The following is a 23376-nucleotide window of genomic DNA, read 5'->3' as shown; positions in this document are numbered from 1 at the left end:
GTGGTAATTCTTAATTTATACATGGGTTCTGACTTTGTACCGGGGTCCGGCAGGTTAATGTCTGAGAAATGTCCAGTACAACTGAAATGAACATTTGCGTTCTAACCTAAAGCTGTCAGGGAAAAAATTCTGAATAAAAAGAAGATTGTTTAAGGCCAATTCACGCTTCTGTGTTGAATCTACGGCATTTCCAACACTGTAATCTACGGCATACCCTATGCTGTACCCAATATGGCTTACCCTATGGCGTATACTATGCTAAAGCCTTCACCATAAACTATGCCGTACCCTTCCCCATACCCTACAGTGTACCCTATAGCGTACCATATGATATACCATACGACGTACTCTACAATATACCCTAAGGCATAAACTATGCTGTACCCTATGCTGTAGACTTTAACGTACTGTACACCGCACCTACACCGCTCCCTAGGTCATAAACTACACCATTAACCACGCCTTATCCTACCTTATACCTTACCCTGTTCCATATGCTATATCCTGTGTTAACAGGATATGGTCCAAATTAGTTCTGAGGTTTGAGAACTTGAGTTATTTCTCTTCATAAGAAGATGAGAAATTCTGATGTTAAGTATAAGATGCTCTCCATTCAGCCTGAAATCCTGTTTTTTACTGTACAGCTGGTTTTAATGACAAAAGTGGGGCATGGGCTCCCCGGGAGTGCGGAGAAATCACTGACGTAACTGGAACTGCTTGACTTGTAGTCGAGATTCTCAAGTGTGCCGGAGTTTGACATAGTTTGATGAACTGCCTCATCTGAGTGCAAACGCAAACATTTTAATAACGAGCAGAAGACCATCAGTTCCTTCTTTACTCTGCCGTTATTAGCTTTATTCAGACACCAGTCCTCTCCTCATTCTGGACAGCTGCCCTAAAGTACACTGAGTTCTGTACCTGCCACGTTCTCCTGTCTCACAGGCTGAGAGCGTCTCATCGCGTCTCATCGCGTCTCATCGCCAGGCAGTCAGATCTATTTCTGAAGGCCTTCCACAAACTGCTAAATTTAATATCTGGTGTTTCTCCCAGATCTTTCCTCGGTCTCATCCCAGTGACTCTTCATCCCTATTCTGTCCTAAATCCATCTATTTGAGTCTTGGTTCATCTCAGGGCTTGTTCTTCACGCCCTTGGAGAGAAAAAGAGAGTCTTGGTTCCTATTGAAGCTTTTTGGCACATTCTCGTTTAGAGAATATGTTTTCCCTAATCTATTATTCTTAGAGAGTTTTTAGTTGTCTTAGGAAGTCTTGGTTCCTCTGTTGGCGCTTTTCCATCGATTTTACCGGTTTGCAAACCTAATTTTGAACTGTTTGCTGCCTTTCCACTGACAAAAATTCTCCATATAAGGATATGTTCCTCAAAATGTTTCTCATTCATTTTTTAAGAAAATTGTCCATTTAAGACTTGGTTCCTCTTTAAGCTTTTAGGCACTTTCTCATTTTGGTAATCTGCTCCTCCCACAGCGATTTGCCACCAAAAGAACTCTGGTTAAAAATCGTTGTGCTTTTCAAAGAACCAACCATGTTTCTACCATTTTTAGTGGACCCGTCAAAACGTCACATCATACGAAACGGTCACGGTTCGCTCTGAGAAACCTAGTATTCTTCGGTTCCCACTGTGAACGAACATTCCTGGTTCCAGAACCTATTTTTGTTGGTGGAAATGCTGTAAATGGTTAAAAATTAGGTTTGTGAACTAGAACAGTGCCTCGATGGTGTTCTCGATGGTTCCTCTTCAAGCTTTTAGGCACTTTCTCGTTTTGGGAATCTGCTCTTCCCATAGCGCTTTTCCACCAAAAGAAGTCTGGTTCTTGAACCAGTTTCATTCACACTTATAAAAATAGTGGTGATTTTCAGCAAACCGTCAAAATGCCACATCATACATTACCAATAGAGGACGCTGCACAGTGGCAGTCAACACAGTTCACGCTAAGGAACCTAGAATTATTTTTAATTTCCCACTGCAGTCGAACATTCTGGAACCTACTTTTGTTGCAAAAGGTTTTAAAATTAGTTTTGCAAACCAGAACGATGCCGGTTTCATATCGGTGGAAAAACGCTATAAATGACGCTTCTTGAAGCTCTTCTAGACACATTCTTACTTAAAGAACAAGTTCCTCAGAGTGTTTTTCGTTATCTGATTTTCTTAGGGAGTCTTGGTTCTTCTAAGTGGTTTATCCTCAAACTTCAGAGCAAGATCTCATTTAATGTCCAAGTTCCTCTTAGTGGTTTGTCCTCAAACTTTTAGGAAAGTTCTCCCTTTGAGAATATGTTCTTAAGAAGACTGTTCATTTGAGACTTGGCTTCTCTATGTTTCCTGCTCAAGCTTTTAGGCTTTTTCTAAAGTAAAATTGGGAGAAATGCTGTCCGTAGTTTATAGAATAAAACAACAATGTTAATTTTACTCAAACATACAGCACAGGCCAAAAGTTTGGACACACCTTCTCTTTTTCAGTGCGTTTATTTTATTTTCATGACGATTTACATTGTAGATTCTCACTGAAGCATCAAAACTATGAATGAACACATGTGGAGTTTTATGTACTTAACAAAAAAAGGTGAAATAACTAAAAAAACATGTTTTATATTCTAGTTTCTTCAAAATAAAAGCCCCCCTTTGCTCTGATTACTGCTTTACACACTGAATGGCATCATTCTCTCAATGAGCTTCTTTAAGAGGTGGCCACCTGAAATGAAAAGTTTTCCAACAGTCTTGAAGGAAGGAGTTCCCAGAGGTGTTTATTAGCACTTGTTGCTCTTTGTCTTCTTCACTCTGTGCTCCAGCTCACCCCAAACCATCTGGATTGGGTTCAGGTCCGGTGACTGTGGAGGTTCAGATCATTTTTTATTAAGTACATAAAACTCCACATGTGTTCATTCATAGTTTTGATGCTTCAGTGAGAATCTACAATGTACATAATCATGAAAATAAAGAAAACGCACTGGAAAAAAAAGTCGGTACTTTTGGCCTGTACGTCTATAAATAGCAAAATCAGAGAAACTGATTCAGAAACTGAAGTGCTCTCTTCATTTTTTGCAGAGCTGTATATATAAGAAATAATGATGGAGACATGATGTTTAGTTCTGGCTTTGATGTACTGTACGTACTGTCTGATGTTAAGGTCTGTTAGCAGTTAGCTTTGCATTAGATCACTGAAGTAGAGGAGAATCAGGATCAGGAGGTTGGTGGGCTGCACTGCTATACTGCTATACCACTGTAACACTGTGTGGTATTGGAGCTGCTGTACGGAGGTGGCAGGTTCCACACTTTCCTCTGCCTGGCAGCAGAAAACTGACAAAATCCTGAGAAAGAAACGGCCGTGGGCTGAGCCTGTGGTGTGTGCTGCTATGCTAGCGCCTATTGCAGACGTTTGTAAACGGGTTTAATGAGAAACTGGATTTAGGTGACTTTGTACGTTGTGTTTTCTCTGTATTTGCAAACAAATCCAAAATTCAGCTTTGTAATGACATGCTTTGTTTAAGATTAATTTAAAATATTCCCCTAATTTATCTAGACCACTAGACCCACCCATTCATATTAGTGCTGGGTGATTATGGCCTAAAAAATAATCTTTGATTTTTTTTCACAAAAAATCAGATTTTTTTATAATAAACGATTATTTTCTCCCCTACTAAAAATCAAACTACAGATGACAAAGAAATGGGGTAAAAAATAAATAAATAAATAAATAAATAAATGAAATTGGATAAACACTTCAGAAATGAGGAGCGTTTTCAGATATTTTAGATTAAAAAAGATAAAATTTCCGTATACACGAATTAACCAAATGAATCGTGAAAATCGCCCAGCACTAATTCATATATATCTATATCTTCTATCACTAGTGATGCTCCAACACTAGGAGGGTGAAGACTAGCACACGCCTCCTCCGATACATGTGGAGTCAGACTCCGCCTCTTTTTGAACTGCTGCTAATGCTTTAGCATTGCCGCGTAGCATCACAGCGCTAACACTCGGAGGAAAGCGCAGCGACTCGGTTCTGATACATCAGCTCACAGACGCAGCCTTGTGCTGATCAACATCACCCTAGGAGTGATGAGAGGAAAGAGAGAGCGCCATCTACTGTACTGTACCTACCCACAGAGAGCAAGGCCAACTGTGCTCTCTCAGGGCTCTGGCAGCTGATGGCGAGTTTATAATCTCCTGATCATAGTGGCAGGGCTTTAGACTGCTGGACCACTCGGCGCCAAATTCTAGGCTCCTGATTGATTTGTAAAGGTCTGAAATTATCTGTAATTATCATTTGCTTCATTTAGCCCCGCCCACCTCTGCAGCCTCGTCTACAGGTAAAGTGCTTTCTGTTGGCCGTTTCACAGTCTGTCACGTCCCGTCCTTTTTGGGTTCAAGCAGATATTCACAAAACACGTCTGAAATATCGTGACCACGTTTTAGGTGAAGTTAAATTCTGTGGTTCCACCAAAACAACGTAAATCACATAATTTGAACAATCTGTACAAATCTGCAGCCCCGCCCACAGACCAGTCTGCCCGAGTGCATAGTTTAACCAACTGAAAGAAACAAATCAAAATGAAAAACCCATTTAAAGTCCTGTTTTTCTGCCCTTTTCAAGGTACGCTAAGTAATCTCTTCACGCGTTGCTCGTCAGGTAATGATTCTCTGAAGCTCTGACCCCTGAAAGTGCGGCGCTGTTCCCTCGCTTCTTCTTCACACGTCTCACACTCGCTCTGCATCCATTATCATAAAGGTCACTCTGCTTCCTTGTGTTTTATTAATAGCATTAGTAGAATTGTTTTGTTTGGTGTTAAAAGGATGGATTGTTTTTTATTCCAGATCTTTGCTGAGTGAATTAATTCTGGATTAATTATTAAAACATTTAAAAACATCTATATAGTAGATTGTGTTGTATAGATTTGTAATATTTAGATTTAAATGTTTGATTTAAATAACCAATCAGCCATAACAATAAAACCTCTGACTCATTGAGTTATATACTGCAGCTCTGACCTCTGAATTATCTCATGATATATGAATAATAGATGTTTTCGTTCACCAATTTTCCTTTTTTGGACACTTTGAACCATTTAGTGAAAGGGCTTAAAAATGTAAGAATCTGCAAATTGGCTTCACATTTACATTACACTAGGTCTTGCTCCTGAAGCCAGCGTGCTAACACTGCTATAGCAATGTCAGACAACTCTCGTAGCCAGCGTGCTAACACCGCAGTAGCGATGTTGGATGACTCTCGTTGCCGGCATACTAATAGTTTCGTTTGAAAAACTGCTATAGCAGTGTTTGATGACTGTCATAGCCAGCATGCTAATGTTAGTTACATTTGACAAGGCTAATAGCTGTGTTAAACAAGGCTGGTAGCTAGAATGCTAGCACTGCAGTAGTGATGTTGGATGACTAATAGCCAGCATGCTAATTTAATACTAGTTATGTCAGACAAGGATGGAAGCCAGAACACTAGCATAGCAACGTTGGAGGTTTCCTGTAGCCAGCGTGCTAATGTAATGATAATTAAATTTGAGAAGGCTAGTAGCCAGAATGCTAACCCTGCAGTAGCGATGTTCGACGACTCCTGTAGCCAGCGTGCTAACACTGCTGTAGTGATGTTGGATGACTCTCTTAGTCAGTGATAATGTAACTTAATGTAACTTAGCCTGTGAGCAGTTTTAATGTTATGGCTCAGTTTACTGCATATTAAATAGTTTATAATGTAGAATTTCTACTCTGAATGTGGAAACCGAATGAAGAAGCAGCAGTGGCTGAACTCGGGTACATAAATACTTACTCGCTCGTGCTAGCCCTGAGGTTCAAATGTTAAAGGGGGTGTAGACGCCCTTAAGGCTCCCTAAAGAAGTTCTGAATGACAGATATTCTCACTCAGTAGAGTTTAAATGGATTGCACAGTCAGTCTCTGTCTTTATCTGCATTTATCTTTCTTTGTCTGCGTTCCAAAGCCTAGGCTTCTGCTGCATTTCACGTTCGCTACGGCATACAAAGATTTTCCAAATCCAAGGATGCTTTGTACGCAACCAGGAAATCAGCTGACGTTCTGATGTAACTTTTACTATGTTATGCTTTAATGTTTGCATGCAGCATCATCACAAAGTAAAGGTTACATAGACTACAATTGACTAGCCAACCAGGACTGATGGCGAAGCTCCAATTACTTTTGTTCCATGTCCTGTGCAGTTTTACTGTTTAAATACATGCATTATGTATCTATTTTCTCTTTATAGTTGTAGCCTTATTAGCTGTGAATGTGAGGGTTTATTTTAAAGCCATGTTTTGCATGAAGTACGATTTGAAATACGATTCTACACATTGGTAGCTGTTGTCAACCAGCGCTAATCAGGCTAAACTAGTCAACTACCACAAAGCCTTGTTAAAATCTTCCTTTTGCAAGATCAGTACAATACAGAGAAGGACAAAGGGCACTATTTTAGTGTTTTATAGGCGAGTCGTTAACCGTGCAGCTTGATTTAGGGTGTGTCAGTGTGGCTTTGCTATCGTAACGATGGGGAAAGTACACCTTGCAAACTGTCTCCACATTTGCCATCACTTTGCCCCACAAAATCTGGGTCGTTCTCCGGTAGCCACAATGCTAACTCTGCTGTAGTGTTCTATAGGCGAGTCGTTAACCGTGCACTGTGCAGCTTGATTTAAGGCACGTCAGTGTGTCTTTGCTATCGTAACAACAGGGAAAGTACACCTTGCGTGGTTCATAGCCAGCATGCTAATGTAATGATAGTTACATTTGAGAAGACTGGTAGCCAGAATGCTAACACTGCTATAGCGATGCTGGACGAAGCTGGTAGTCAGTTCTCCATTTCGCCTGTCAACATGCTAACTTGAGGCTCACCTGGGTGGAGCAGGTGTCTTTGCTATCGTAACAACAGGGAAAGTACACCTTGCCTGGCTCGAAATGCACAAAAGGCACATACTCTAACTCTCTTAGTTAATCATGTGTGTGGTTAATTTTGGGGCGTAACATGGCATAAACCAATTAGAGTGTTTCTTGCTCATCATTCCCTTTAAGAGCCAGGTTCGCTCTGACTTTGGCAGATTGCTATTTTAATGGTGCAGCACTTCTGTAGTTCTCAGCAGAGAAAAATGCTTGTTTTTCTGTAAAGGTTGGAGGGCAGGTAATTTCATAATCCAAGTGTGTGCGTAACATGTGGGTGTGTATGCACGGTGTACTTGCGTAGCTAAGATAGATGTGGATGTCTGACCAGTGACTGTTGTCAGGGTTTAAATCAGTCAGTGGCTCATCTGTGTTTTGGCTGCCAAGATAGCAATACGCCAGTATTTACTTGAACACACCTCACTTCCAGACTACCATGCTACTCAGTGCGGACTCAAGGTGTGAATAAGACTGGGTGTTGGCGTGGTGTAAGATAGCAATGAGCATTGCGACGCACCTCATGCAGAATGTAAGATAGGGCCTAAAAGTCTTCGTAGCACCTGCTCCCTACCTCGACTGCAGCCTAGACTTTGGAACACAGTTTTGTCTTTGGAAGAGGTTGAACCTTTGTGCTTCTTATGAATAACTGTGCTTTTTCACACTCACACACATTCACTACAGTGTGTGTTTGTTCAGGTAGTGCAAAGTTCTTAAAGGGGAATTTTCACGTGTAATTTTACCCTGTGTACCGTATATTAAAGTTTGCATGTGTGTAGATGTGTGTGTGTGTGTGTGTGTGTAAGTCCCTCCCTCTGGGCGTGACTCTGACTCTGCAGCACTGGTCAGTTGTGCCAGTTAAAGTTAAATTTTTGATATTGTCTCAAAACAAAAAAGTAAAGAAAGGAACTGAAAAAGGAAGAAAAAAAGCTTATTTTTTTATAACACCTTTTCTCTCTAGAAAATAGTAATACTCCACACGAATCATAACTTATCTATGCAAAATATTTACACGGTGATGTCCGAGATGTGATTCCGAACTAAACTAGATTTATGAAAAAAACGAAAGGAGGAAAAAAGATTCAAGTTTTCCGTGCAGGATTCAGAAGTCTCTCTGGCCTTTGCAGCTTTTGAACAGAGCGAATGAACTGTGCAACCTCGCTTTCACGCTCGCCTTTCACGCCTACGCCCGAAACGTACTTCACACAAGGAGCCAACGCCCTGCAAATGTACGGCCCTGCTGTACAAACTCAACATGCTTTCTAACGTTACTGGTTACTTGTAAGGTTGTTCCTTTAGTGCCCCCTTGTGGTAAATCTCCTATATCCTATATATTATATCTACTTAGCTCAAAGCATTCTACGTAGCGTCTGCATTCACTTCCTTGCATGAAGTATGTTTCGCAGCTTTTTTTTAGCTTCTACATTCACACATGCACACTTTCTCTCTCGCACACTCATTCACTCACAATCTCTGCACAGTTCCCAGCCTCTCGTTTATGGCACTTTGCATTGTTCTGCATTGTTTTTTTCTTTTTTTCTTTTCTTTTAAAACTCCAGTGTCTCCAGGAACAAAAAAATAATAATAATCAACAAGTATCAAAAAGTGGGTCTTGCTCAGGAACAGGAGGCTATATCTCAGACTCCCTGCGGTAGGACCTTTGCTCCAGGCTCCGCTGGGGATTCTGCAGATGCCGTTCGAAGTCGAGACGCTGAGCGTTTCTCTCGGGACTGACGCTCAGCGCCCTCTCTCGCTCTGCTAAATCGTCCTCTTCCTCGCGGCTGAGAAAGGCCAGCTCGTTCTCATAGCAGAAAGAGTTGGCGGCGGGTGCCGCCAGGTATTTGCTCTCTAGAATGTCTTTGGCGCTGCAGCGCGGCGTGGAGGGCACCTCGTAAGTCTTGTGGAAGTGGGAGTAGTCTACTTTGTACTCGTTTTTCTCCTCGAAAAGCACCGGCTCAAAACGGTGGCCCCACAGGATCTCGCTGGCAAGGTAGGAGCTCCGTGCCTGAGCGGTCATTGCTGTGGCCTCTACCATCCCTTCCAAGATCACCACTATCTCAAAATCGGCTGTCTCTAGATCCTGCTTTGCTATTCCGAACAACGGACTTTCTTCGTCGATCTCGTGCAAGATGGTGAGCGGCGACACCAAGAAGATCCTGTCGAGGCCTTTGTCAAAGCCGACGTTAATGTCGAGCTGGTCCAGAGGGATGTACTCGCCCTCTGCAGTTACTCTAGGCTTGATTAGCTGGGCGCGGACGTGCGCCTCAACAATGTGGCTCTTGCGCAAGTTCCCGACACGCCACATCAGGCACAGCTTGCCGTCGCGCATTGCTATAACGGCGTTCTGTGAGAAGAGGAGGGTCTGCGCCCTCTTTTTGGGACGGGCCATCTTGGCCATGATGGCGCCAATCATGAAGCAATCGATGATGCTGCCCACAATGGACTGGAAGACTACCAGGAAGACGGCTAGTGGGCATTCCTCCGTCACGCAGCGGAAGCCATACCCGATGGTGGTCTGAGTCTCTATGGAGAAGAGGAAGGCGGCGATGAAGCCGTTGACCTGCAGGACACAGGGGGTAAAGTTGTCATCGCCCGCTGGGTTGTCGAGGTCCCCGTGAAGAAGTGCGATGACCCAGAAAGCAAGGCCAAAGGCTAGCCAGGAAACTACGAAAACTAGCGTGAAGACGATCAGCATGTAGCGCCAGCGGATGTCCACACAGGTGGTAAACATGTCGGCCATGTAGCGCTGTGGCTTCTGGTCCATGTTGGTGAACTGAACGTTGCACTGGCCGTTTTTCTTGACGAAGCGGCTGCGACCCTTCCTCCTCGTGTGGATCTTGCCGTTGCCGTAGCCATTCATTCCCCCGCCATGCAAGGTGGTCAGGCGCAGGGCGTCCTCGTCCGACGACACGATGCTGTACCGACTGATCCGACCCACACTCATCGTCACAGTCGCCGTGTGGATCTCTATTCAGCGTTGCGCGAATGGTCCAGCCAAAGTATGTCTACAGGACTTCAAAGTAGAAATTTCTCCCCCCTTCACTGACTCCCCCGTCTTAGTCGTTTGGTCCTGGGGGGGTCAGTGGAGGGGTTTGGCTATATCACTGTTTGGAGAAGCCCAGTAAGCAGGGGTTTCCAGGGAACTGTGGAAAAATCCAGGACCCTAGAGGAAAGGAGAATAACAGTTAATTGATTGATATTCATGAAACAGACCAAATGTTTAAAAGCAGCACTAATTTAAAACAAATTATTTATTTATATTTCAGAGTCTACAGTAACACACTAATCTCATCTAATTAGTTGTCATGGCAAAAGTGGGATTTTAGGAGATTGAATCACCTCTCTACAATACAGTTACTATATTCACTAATACCACTTTACTACAACTTTACTACTGTACACAACACAAGCCTTATGTTCACCATGACCAGAAGAAGCTCCGCCCACTTATCTACTACAATACAGAGTTACTATATTCACTAATACCACTTTACTACAACTTTACTACTGTACACAACACAAGCCTTATGTTCACCATTACCAGAAGAAGCTCCGCCCACTTCTCTACTACAATACAGAGTTACTATATTCACTAATACCACTTTACTACAACTTTACTACTGTACACAACACAAGCCTTATGTTCACCATGACCAGAAGAAGCTCCGCCCACTTCTCTACTACAATACAGAGTTACTATATTCACTAATACCACTTTACTACAACTTTACTACTGTACACAACACAAGCCTTATGTTCACCATGACCAGAAGAAGCTCCGCCCACTTCTCTACTACAATACAGAGTTACTATATTCACTAATACCACTTTACTACAACTTTACTACTGTACACAACACAAGCCTTATGTTCACCATGACCAGAAGAAGCTCCGCCCACTTCTCTACTACAATACTGAGTTACTATATTCATTAATACCACTTTACTACAACTTTACACAACACAAGCCTTATGTTCACCATGACCAGAAGCTCCGCCCACTTCTCTACTACAATACAGAGTTACTATATTCACTAATACCACTTTACTACAACTTTACTACTGTACACAACACAAGCCTTATGTTCACCATGACCAGAAGAAGCTCCGCCCACTTCTCTACTACAATACAGAGTTACTATATTCACTAATACCACTTTACTACAACTTTACTACTGTACACAACACAAGCCTTATGTTCACCATGACCAGAAGAAGCTCCGCCCACTTCTCTACTACAATACAGAGTTACTATATTCACTAATACCACTTTACTACAACTTTACTACTGTACACAACACAAGCCTTATGTTCACCATGACCAGAAGAAGCTCCGCCCACTTCTCTACTACAATACAGAGTCACTATATTCACTAATACCACTTTACTACAACTTTACTACTGTACACAACACAAGCCTTATGTTCACCATGACCAGAAGAAGCTCCGCCCACTTCTCTACTACAATACAGAGTTACTATATTCACTAATACCACTTTACTACAACTTTACTACTGTACACAACACAAGCCTTATGTTCACCATGACCAGAAGAAGCTCCGCCCACTTCTCTACTACAATACAGAGTTACTATATTCACTAATACCACTTTACTACAACTTTACTACTGTACACAACACAAGCCTTATGTTCACCATGACCAGAAGAAGCTCCGCCCACTTCTCTACTACAATACAGAGTTACTATATTCACTAATACCACTTTACTACAACTTTACTACTGTACACAACACAAGCCTTATGTTCACCATGACCAGAAGAAGCTCCGCCCACTTCTCTACTACAATACAGAGTTACTATATTCACTAATACCACTTTACTACAACTTTACTACTGTACACAACACAAGCCTTATGTTCACCATGACCAGATGAAGCTCCGCCCACTTATCTACTACAGTACAGAGTTACTATATTCACTAATACCACTTTACTACAACTTTACTACTGTACACAACACAAGCCTTATGTTCACCATGACCAGATGAAGCTCCGCCCACTTATCTACTACAGTACAGAGTTACTATATTCATTAATACCACTTTACTACAACTTTACTACTGTACACAACACAAGCCTTATGTTCACCATGACCAGATGAAGCTCCGCCCACTTCTCTACTACAGTACAGAGTTACTATATTCATTAATACTACAGAAATGAAAAAGACTGCTGATCTGAGAGCAACATGTGCTGCCATCAAGGCCACAATTTTCAGGGACGTTCATGCATTTTCCAACAAGACCACATGCTGCACATGTTATAATACAAATGTTATGGTACTATTTCACAGTGTAATTAGCACTAATAACACTCTTATAACAGTGTGAGGTCCGCATCCTCTGCTGCTCTGAGCTGGGATTGATATATGGGTTAAAGTGTCCCGCAGACTGTGTGTGTGTGTCCGTGTGTGTGTGTGTGTGTGTGTGTGCAAGTGTGTGCGCGAGTGTGCTTATTAGTCTTATGCATTATTTATCAGAGCAGCTCACAGAGGTGCAGTGAGTATCACATCGCACACACACACACACACACACCTTGTATAATAACAGTGTAGAAAAGCAGCTGGATTGTGTGTGTGTGTGTGTGTGTGAGAGGTAGGTAATGTGTATACTCTGGAGACCTATATGTGCATGAGACACTGACTTCGGGTTCACACACAGATGCTCCTCAGAGAGAGAGACAGTTAGGGGGAGAGAGACAGGAGCGAGAGAGAGAGAGTGAGAGGAAGACATAAAGACAGACAGTTAGGCAAAGAGAGAGAGAGACAGAAGCAGAGACAGAGAGAGTTTGGCCTAAAATGTAAATGTGTGTTCATCACTTCGACACGTTTCAAGCTCTATTTCCCTGACCTGCTTCATCACACATACACACACACACACACACACACACACACACACACACACACACACACACACACACACACACACACACACACACACACACAATGTTCTAATAACACTAATGTCCAGTATGAAGTTCTGAAGTTATCAGTTTTCCACACTGACCCTCCTTCCATCACTTTTGACACAACCAGCCAGGTGATTGGCTCTCTTTGGTGAAGGGCGGGACTTTAGAATCTGTAAACAGGGATCACGATTAAACCGTAGGCTAAGGTCCGAGATGTGGCACCTGCTTTATTTGCATAGATTAGCATAGTAGGCTAATCGGATGTACTCATGTATATTGTCATTACATCTGAGTACAGGTACACAGTTAGTGAAATTACGTTCCTCCGGAACCATGGTGCAACATAGAACAACAAGCAATAGACAACATAAAGTACAAGGTGTGATGATTAACACTACAATAAACAAAAGACGAGACAATTTAAAAGACAGGACAGTGCAGTACCGATACGGTATAATAGAGAGGATAAGGTGCAGAGATGTGTAACTCTAGCAAATAGAGCATATATAATCACAGCAGTTACTGACGTAGAGTCTCTCTCTCAGACTCCGGCTGCTGATGTAGAAGCAGCAGCACCACCTGCTGTACTCTCTGTCTCAGACTCTGGCTGCTGACTTTTTATCATTTTATAAGCTCAGTTTGTGAAGTCTGACTGTTTCAATGACCGAAATGCAGTTGTTACTCAAAGAAGGACGATGTCCCGGTCCATCGTCCTGAATAGCTGGGTTCTGTTGCTAGGCAACCCAGTGTGAGATCCATAAAGAGGGCAATATGCTGGCGCGTGGATGATGGCGTGTCGAACCACGTGTGTTTAGTAGTTGCGTGGCACTCTCGCACTCTCTCTCACACACACACACACACACACTTAAAAAGAAAGTGTGAATAGCTTTTGTGTGTGTGTGTGTGTGTGTGTGTGTGTGTGTGTGTGTGTGTGATGACATCATTACATTCTGGCGGAGAGGATCTGTTTGGCTGCAGTCAATAGAAGTGTGTGTTCTGTCGTCTGGACATACAGAGATCAGAGAACAATTATTTTACACCAAACATGATACTTCCACACACACACATTATACACACACACACACACACGCACACACACACATTATACACACACACACACACACACACACACAGTAGTGTTCCCCTACGTTGGTTCTCTATACGTGTGAGGTCAAGTTTCAGTGGCTGCATTTTCCAAATGCTCAAAGCTGGACCCGGACAACCGGCATCATATAACACACACACACACACACACACACACACACACCTTTCACCCCAAAACATGATGTGAATTACACATTATTAGCCTTTTACTAGTGCTTCTCAAAATACTACAATATCATTAAAAAGTTACTTTATTTCAGTAATTCAGTTGAAAATGTGAAGCTCATATATTATATAGATGTATTAAACACAGAGTGATCTATTTTAAGTGTTTATTTATTTTATTATAAATGATTATGCTTACAGACAATGAAAACTCAAAAAGCAGTGTCTCAGAAAATTAGAAGATTATATAAGAACAATGGGTACTTTTGGCAGTGTGGGCAGTGTGCCAAATGCTGCTGAAAAATAAAATCTCCATAAAAGTTGTCAGCAGCAGAGTTTCAGCATGAAGTGCTGTAAGATTTTGTAGGAAAACAAAACTGCACTGACTTTAGACTTGATAATAAAACACAGTGGATCAACACCAGCAGATGACAGACATGACTCTCCAAACCATCACTGATCATCAGTACATTTTACATTTCATTTAAAGTAAATCAAGGGATCAGAGTCTGGAGGAAGAGTGGAGAGACACACAGTCCAAACTGCTCGAGGTCTAGTGTGAAGTTTCCACCAATCAGTGATGGTTTGGAATTAAATAATTAAAAAAAAATTAAACGCTTAAAATAGATCACTCTGTGTTTAATACATCTATATAATATATGAGTTTCACATTTTTAACTGAATTTGTGACATAAAGTAACTTTTCTATGAGATTTTAATTTTTTAAGATGCACTAGTATAGCTAATTCTCCGTGCACACGTCACGCTGTGGACTGTAAAAACCTACACTGGCTGTTTTTGGTAAAAATGTTGGTCTGGCCAGTTTGACTGTAGCAGTGCTTGTAGACGAGTTAACCCATCAAAAATAAGCAAAAATATACATAAAAAGGACACGCTCTACACATGCATTTCTGAACAAGCTGGAAGAATAATATTACAGGATTTTACACTAATACACTCCTACAGAATAGAAAATCAGGAACTGACTACAGGATGCCACCCACAGGACACTGACTACAAGACACTAATTACAGCATGCTGCCCACAGGACACCGACTACAGCATGCTGCCCACAGGACACTGACTACAAGACACTAATTACAGCATGCTGCCCACAGGACACCGACTACAGCATGCTGCCCACAGGACACCGACTACAGCATGCTGCCCACAGGACACTGACTACAAGACACTAATTACAGCATCGTGCCCACAGGACACTGACTACAGCATGCTGCCCACAGGACACTGACTACAGCATGCTGCCCACAGGACACTGACTACAAGACACTAATTACAGCATGCTGCCCACAGGACACCGACTACAGCATGCTGCCCACAGGACACTGACTACAAGACACTAATTACAGCATGCTGCCCACAGGACACCGACTACAGCATGCTGCCCACAGGACACTGACTACAGCATGCTGCCAACAGGACTCTGACTACAGGATATCGGACACAGGATGCCGCCCAGAAGACACTGACTACAGGATGCAGCCCACAGGACACTGATTACAGGATATCACCCACAGGATGTCACCCAGAAGACACTGACTACAGGATGCCGCTCACAGGACACTGTCTACAAGATGCCACCCACAGGACAGGACACTGAATACAAGACACTGACTACAGCATGCTGCCAACAGGACACTGACTACAGGATATCGCCCACAGGATGTCGCCAAGAAGACAATGACTACAGTATGCCTCCTAAAGGGCACTGACTACATGATGGTGCCCACCGAATACTACCCACAGGACACTGACTATAGCATGCATTCCCACAGAGCCCTTCCTACAGGGCACTGCCAGCAAGACACCGCCAACAGGATCAATACAAATCAGTATAGATTAAAAACTGAATAATGGCTGTATTAAAAAGGAGGTGGTCGTAATGTTCTGGTTGATCAGTGATGGAGGTCAGTAATATAACTGAAATCATGGTAATGTCCTGTATGCTGAAGCTCAGGGCAATTTGGGTTCTGTGTTCTGTCCCGGTTCTGCTGTATGTTCTGTACTCAGTGTTCTGCCCCATCTGCTACCAGAATGGGTTTTATTTGCTAATTTGCATAAAATCCACATTATGCCTGGATGCTATAAATATAGGAGAGCTGTGATTGGCAGAGAGCTGATATCTGACTTCCTGAACGATCCGGTCTATTAAACAGGTGAACGCCTGATCAGCTCCAGCTCAGAGCTGGATTATATTGATTATATTGATCAGACATCAGATCAGCTGAGCTTCATGATGTTCTGATCTTTAAAACAGTAAACAGTCTCACTGAATTCTACAAATTCTTAATTATTCACTATATACTGTAATAACCCTGTACCCATTGATATCTGACACAGATGTGCAAATACACACACACAGCTTGCCTAGTACCTGTACTAGAGAAGTGCTGCCAATGATTATAAACTTACTAAAATATAAATATAAAATATAAACTCCAGTATTGATCTCTGGATCAGTGGAAGAACTGTGCTCTCTGGAATGATGGAGCTGTATACAATACTTTAGGATACTTGGATGAGTTGGGGATTTGGGGATGAGTTGGGGAATTAGGGATGAGTTGGGGATGAGTTGTGGAGTTGGGGATGAGTTGTGGTATTTGGGATAAGTTGCAAGAGTTGGGGTATTGGGGATAAGTTGGATGAGTTGGGGTATTGGGGATAAGTTGGAAGAGTTGGGGATGAGTTAGGAAGTTGGCGATGAGTTGGGGATGATTTAGGGAGTTGGGGATGTAGTGGGGAGTTGGAGATGAGTTGTGGAGTTGACTAGTTGGGGATGAGTTGTGGAGTTGGGGGTGAGTTAGAGAGTTGGCGATAAGTTAAGGGAGTTGGGGATGAGTTAGGGAGTTGGGAATGAGTCGTGGAGTTGAGGATGAGTTGTGGCGTTGGGGGTGGGTTAGAGAGTTGGGGATGTGGTGGGGAGTTAGAGATGAGTTGTGGAGTTGGGGATGAGTTGTGGAGTTGGGGATGAGTTGTGGAGTTGGGGATTTGGGGATGTAATGGGGTGATCATTCGGATCAAACACTGTATTTTCACTGAATGCAAACAAAATCCTCACTGCAGTTCTCTAAACAAATCTAGTAGAAACTTTTCTCAGGACATTAGAGACAGTTACGCCAACAAAAGGAGGATAAACTATTTATATAACTATCTACCTTCCACTCTATCTGTCTGTCTGTCTGTTTGTCTGTCTGTCTATGTACCTACCTACCTACCTCTCTGTCAGTCTGTGATATTTATCATATTTATAATACTTCAGACTACATAGATTTGGCAAACTGCACAACAGGTCCAGTGATGATTGGAATGATGTAAAGCTGGTTGATCTTGTTCTGTTTCACAGATGCATTGTGATTTTTTTTAGCAAGCGAGACAGAGTGGACTAAAGCTTTACCGCTTTAGTCTCAGTATGGAAACAATATGAGCTAGTGTATGTGTAATGTTTATTCAGAGTAAAATATTATGCAACACAAAAGACTTGTTATATGAATATCGACTCAGTTCAGAATGTTGCATCAGAGAGTGAGTATTCACACCTGCCTAAACAAATCGAATTAAAGGTAAAGAGGAGTAAAGTGTTTGTGTGTGAACAGCTTTAGTGATCATGATGGACTACAGCTAGTAGCTTCTCTGACCACCAAACCACACTAAAAGACTACCCTTCAACACTGAACACAGTAGCAGCTGTTAAACATGGTGGTGGGAGCATCATGATATAAGACGCTTTTTTTGCTGCAATTAGAAGAAACGCCTTTAACAACAGTAAAACACTGACTGATCCAGCTCACTGTTTGGAAATCAGTAGCTCACTGTTGTTGTTTTTTATATTTGTGTGCTGGAAATGCTTATTAATACTATATATAGGTTTTTTGAGCCCATTTATAACCATATTATTAATAACTATATTATAAATTACTTCCAAGTAACCCAATTCCAGCCCCAACCAAACCAAAAATACCTATCTGTCATTACAAGTCAAAAAACTCTAAATCAGCCTTAACTTCAGTCTCTGTGTGTGTGTGTGTGTGTGTGTGTGTGTGTCCAGCTACACCATGAGAGGGTGCAACTGAGCCACATGAACACCCCCCCACCACCAGTGGTAGAGCACACGCAAAGACACACACACACACACACACACACACACACACACACACACACACACACACACACACACACTTGTTCTTTTATGTCTGTTTAAGCTGTGTGTGTGTGTGTGTGTGTGTGTTATGAATGATGATTTCACTGTGATGCCACTGATGTAATATAACTGACAGCATCTGCCAAACCGTATCTGTCTGTCTATCTGTTTTCTGTCTATGTATGTTTTAATGTCTGTATGTATGTATGTTTGTATACCTGTCTATCAATATCATCTGTGTGGTTATCTGTCTCTGTCTATCCATGAACCTGTCTGTCTGCCTGACTGTCTGTCTATATATCTGTCCATTAACCTGCCTGCCTGTCTATCTATCTGAAAATCTGCCTGTATATCTGTCCATTAACCTGTCTGTCTATTAACCCATCTGTATGTCTATCTGTCTTTGAACCTGTCTGTATGTCTATCTGTCCATTAACCTGTTTGTCTGTCCATTTGTCCATTAACCTATCTGTCCATGAACCTGCCTGTCTGTCTCTGTGCATTAAACTGTATATCTGTCCATTAAACAGTCTGTCTGTCTATCTATCTGCCCATTAAACAATCTCTCTGTCTATCTGTCTATCTATCTGTCCATTTACCTGTCCCTCGGTTTATCTGTCCATTAACTAGTCTGTCTGTTTCTGTCCATTAACCAGTCTGTCTATCTGTTCATTAACCTGTCTGTCTGTCTGTCTGTCTATCTGTCCATTAACCTGTGCATCCATCGGTCTGTCTATCTGTCTGTCTGTGTCCATTAACCTGTCTGTCTGTCTGTCTGTCTATCTGTCCATTAACCTGTGCATCCATCGGTCTGTCAATCTGTCTGTCTATATGTCCATTTACCTGTCTGTCTGTTTGTCTATGTGTTCATTAACCTGTCTGTCTGTCTGTTTCTGTCCATTAACCAGTCTGTCTATCTGTCCATTAACCTGTCTGTCAGTCGGTCTGTCTATCTCTCTGTCTATATGTCCATTTACCTGTCTGTCTATCTGTCTGTCTGTGTCCATTAACCTGTGCATCCATCGGTCTGTCTATCTGTCTGTCTATATGTCCATTTACCTGTCTGTCTGTTTGTCTATGTGTTCATTAACCTGTCTATCTGTCCATTAACCTGTCTGTCAGTCGGTCTGTCTATCTGTCTGTCTATATGTCCATTTACCTGTCTGTCTGTTTGTCTATGTGTTTATTAACCTGTCTATCTGTCCATTTACCTGTCTGTCAGTCGGTCTGTCTATCTGTCTGTCTATATGTCCATTTACCTGTCTGTCTGTGTCTATTAACCTGTCTATCTGTCTGTCTATCTGTCCATTAACCTGTCTATCTGTCTGTCTATCTGTCCATTAACCTGTCTGTTTGTCTGTCTGTCTACCTGTCCATGAACTTGTCTCTCTGTATATCTGTCCATCAACCTGTCTGTTTATCTGTACATAAACCTACCTGTCTGTCTGTTTATCTGTACATAAACCTGTCTGTCTGTCTGTCTGTCTGTGGGGAGTGTAGCAGGGCTGTCTGATATTCCGGCTGGTTTCTGTAATTGGGTGATTCCGGGTTGTGGGATAGTCGCCCAACTTTCTCCACTTAAATCCAGGTCAACACGTGACGTCACTCCGAGAAACCGACGGCTAACCGCCCTCCACCCCCCGCCCTTATTCCACATTAGGATATTAACTCCATCAGTTATTCATGCACGGAATTCTGGGTAATTTATTACAGCTTTAAAGCACATTCCCAAAACTTCCAGAAAACTGTAAACAATATTGCACTATTAAAAAATAACAATCAAAGAGTAAAGAATAAATGTATCCCATTTCCAGTGTGTGTGTGTGTGTGTGTGTGTCCGTGTGTGTGTGTGTGTGTGTGTTAACGTTAGAGCTCTCAGACAGCGGAGAGAGAGAACGCTCCTGCTTTACACTCCGGAATTTTTTCTTTCAATCCACCGATCACCAACCTGCACTTTAAACACCACCATTCACACTCAGCTAAACCTAAAACAAACAGGATTCACCCGCACACATACAGATCCACATTCCACACATTCTACAGTCCCACAACTGTGGAATGTGTCAGTTCTGTAATTTTACAAATTAATGTTAGAAATTTTAATTTGATAAAATTTCACTTTTTTTGTACATTTTTTAATGTCTTAATATTAAAATATTTGAAACTTTAATGTCAGAGTTCAGAATTCCGGGAACGTCTTGAGTTTAGATCATTGGGAATGGTCTGAATGCATCGATTTTGGAATTTAGTGGAATTTTACACTCCTTATTTTTTTTCATTTATCTGTAGAATTTCTGGAATGTCTTAAACTTTGAGAATTCTAAATTCTAAAACTGCTTTAATTCTAGAATTCATTAATGCATTGTTACTTAGTTTTTTAATTTTTTTGGAATAATCTTTCTCTCTTAGAGCAAACACCGTTCTGACTGTGGAATTCCAGAATCCAAAAATCCAAGAATTCCAGAATTCCGGAATAAAATTTTCTAATGTTAAAACTGCACAAGAAAAGTTTTTTTCTTACCTGGCGCTTCCCGCTGGATCCTCTCCCTCCGCGTCCTCGTCCGTGTGTGTGTGTGTGTGTGTGTGTGCGCGCTCTCTCTCGCAGTGTGTTATCCAAACTGGAGCATTTGATCCGAGCGGCTGCGGCTCCCGGCTGGAGGACACACTCCGTCCATCTCCGTGTCCCCGTCCCTCACACACACTGCGCGGCGGAGGACACACTCATGTCTCAGACTGTCCACTGCAGCCGGGTCAGGTCCTCATCCCAGCTCCCCAACACCCCCGTCCCACAGTGCAGGCTGGGTCAGGAGAGGTCTGGGTCCCTCTGCGCAGTGTGTCTGCATAAGTGTGTGTGTGTGAGTGTCCCGGTGTGTGATTGTCTCCTGGGGGACAGGCTCTCTCTCCCTGCATGCAGTCCTCAGGCGAGCGCAGAGTGAGGGATGATCAGACGGAGGAATACTCCAGCACTCTAACACACTCTAACACACACACACATCACACACACCACACACACTCTATTCAGCTACACACACTGTCACTCTAATAGCAATACGATCCAACCTGGCAACAGTTTACTCTGTCCCTCTCTCTCTCTCTCTCTCTCTCTTTGTCTCCCTCTCGTTATGTCCCCTCTCTCTTTATCTGTCTTTCTCTCTCTCTTTTCCTCTCCCTATATATATACCCTTCTCTCTCACTTTCTCCCTCTCGTTATGTCCCCTCTCACTTTATCTGTCTTTCTCTCTCTCTCTCTCTCTCTCTCTCTCTCTTTTCCTCTCCCTATATATGTACCCTTCTCTTTCTCTCCCTCATTCTCTCTCTCTCTCGCTCTCTCTCTCTCCCACACTATGAGATTTTTTGCCACTTGATGCTTGGCTGTGGAAATGTTCAGCACACACACACACACACACACACGCTCACTCTCAGCCTACCCCGTGTTTTCTAGCAATTCATCTGCTCTATTAAAAGGCTTATAATATGTGTGCAGTGTGCAGGAGTGTGTGTGTGTGTGTGTGTGTGTTCTTTAGCCTGAGTGAACATCACATCTGCTTCTAAAACATTAATTGAATAAAAGAGCTGAAGTGTTGAAGTGTGTGTGAGAGAAAGAGGGAGAAAGTAATCTGTAAATATTTTGATAGAGCTTCAAAAGAGCTACATTGATATTACCCATAATTCTTCTTCTTCTTACTCATTATTATGCAATTACACAAGTCAGAAACATTTTCATTCTAATAGCTGAACTGTTAACTCATCAGCTGATCTCTGAAAGCGCCCTGAGGTTGTGGTTGGTGTGGCGCAGTGGATAACACCACTACCTGCCAATGAGCCACCACATTGCGTGGGAGACTGCAGTTCAATTCCTGTTTTGGGTGACTGAATGCTGGGCTACACCAATAAGAGTCCTTGGGTAAGACTCTTAAAACTACATTGGTCCATCTCAGCAATAGGAATAACCTTGTAAGTCACTCTGGATAATGTATTTGATAGTATATTCACCCAAATATAAGATTAATATAATCTAAGAGTTTTTACAACTTTCTGTTTAACAGACGGTAAAAGCCGGACACTTTATTGATGCGGAAGTGCCCTGTTTGGAACTCAAATTACTGATTATGTCTGGTAATAATGAAATAATTAGTCCCAACTAGGAAGATTTCACACTGTTTGTAGAAGGATTCATTCTGCAGCAGAATGAGCAACAGATTCTCCTCAGATTTCTTTGATTAGTGTTTATAGATAAATGTTAATCTACAGTTACAGTAGATACAGAATCACCAGCACCGTAATCTGTTGTACCCGTACTGCTCTGTAATTAATCTACAGTTACAGTAGATACAGAATCACCAGCACTGTAATCTGTTGTACCCGTACTGCTCTGTAATTAATCTACAGTTACAGTAGATACAGAATCACCAGCACTGTAATCTGTTGTACCCGTACCGCTCTGTAATTAATCTACAGTTACAGTAGATACAGAATCACCAGCACTGTAATCTGTTGTACCCGTACTGCTCTGTAATTAATCTACAGTTACAGTAGATACAGAATCACCACCGCTGTAATCTGTTGTACCCGTACTGCTCTGTGATTAATCTACAGTTACAGTAGATACAGAATCACTAGCACCGTAATCTGTTGTACCCATAGTGCTCTGTAATTAATCTACAGTTACAGTAGATACAGAATCACCAGCACTGTAATCTGTTGTACCCGTACTGCTCTGTAATTAATCTACAGTTACAGTAGATACAGAATCACCAGCACTGTAATCTGTTGTACCCGTACTGCTCTGTGATTAATCTACAGTTACAGTAGATACAGAATCACCACCACTGTAATCTGTTGTACCCGTACTGCTCTGTAATTAATCTACAGTTACAGTAGATACAGAATCACCAGCACCGTAATCTGTTGTACCCGTACTGCTCTGTAATTAATCTACAGTTACAGTAGATACAGAATCACCAGCACTGTAATCTGTTGTACCCATACTGCTCTGTGATTAATTTACAGTTACAGTAGATACAGAATCACCAGCACTGTAATCTGTTGTACCCATACTGCTCTGTGATTAATCTACAGGTACAGTAGATACAGAATCACCAGCACTGTAATCTG

At 42.1% G+C, this 23376-nt stretch overlaps 1 protein-coding gene across 1 annotated transcript; it reads right to left on the bottom strand.

Moving 5' to 3' along the window:
- Positions 1–3693: 3693 nt before the first annotated feature.
- Positions 3694–21500, bottom strand: kcnj12a (potassium inwardly rectifying channel subfamily J member 12a). The gene is made up of 2 exons (XM_049480314.1): positions 20783–21500; positions 3694–10071 (listed from the first exon to the last, which is right to left on the bottom strand). Exon 2 carries the CDS (start codon positions 9850–9852, stop codon positions 8539–8541), a length of 1314 nt encoding a protein of 437 aa, XP_049336271.1. The 5' UTR covers positions 9853–10071; positions 20783–21500; the 3' UTR covers positions 3694–8538.
- Between the last annotated feature and the right edge of the window lie 1876 nt (positions 21501–23376).

The sequence above is a fragment of the Astyanax mexicanus genome, chromosome 6 (genome assembly GCF_023375975.1).
Source record: "Astyanax mexicanus isolate ESR-SI-001 chromosome 6, AstMex3_surface, whole genome shotgun sequence".
NCBI lineage: Eukaryota > Metazoa > Chordata > Actinopteri > Characiformes > Acestrorhamphidae > Astyanax > Astyanax mexicanus.
Note: the sequence above shows the minus strand (reverse complement) of the source record. Positions and strands in the feature narration are given on the sequence as shown.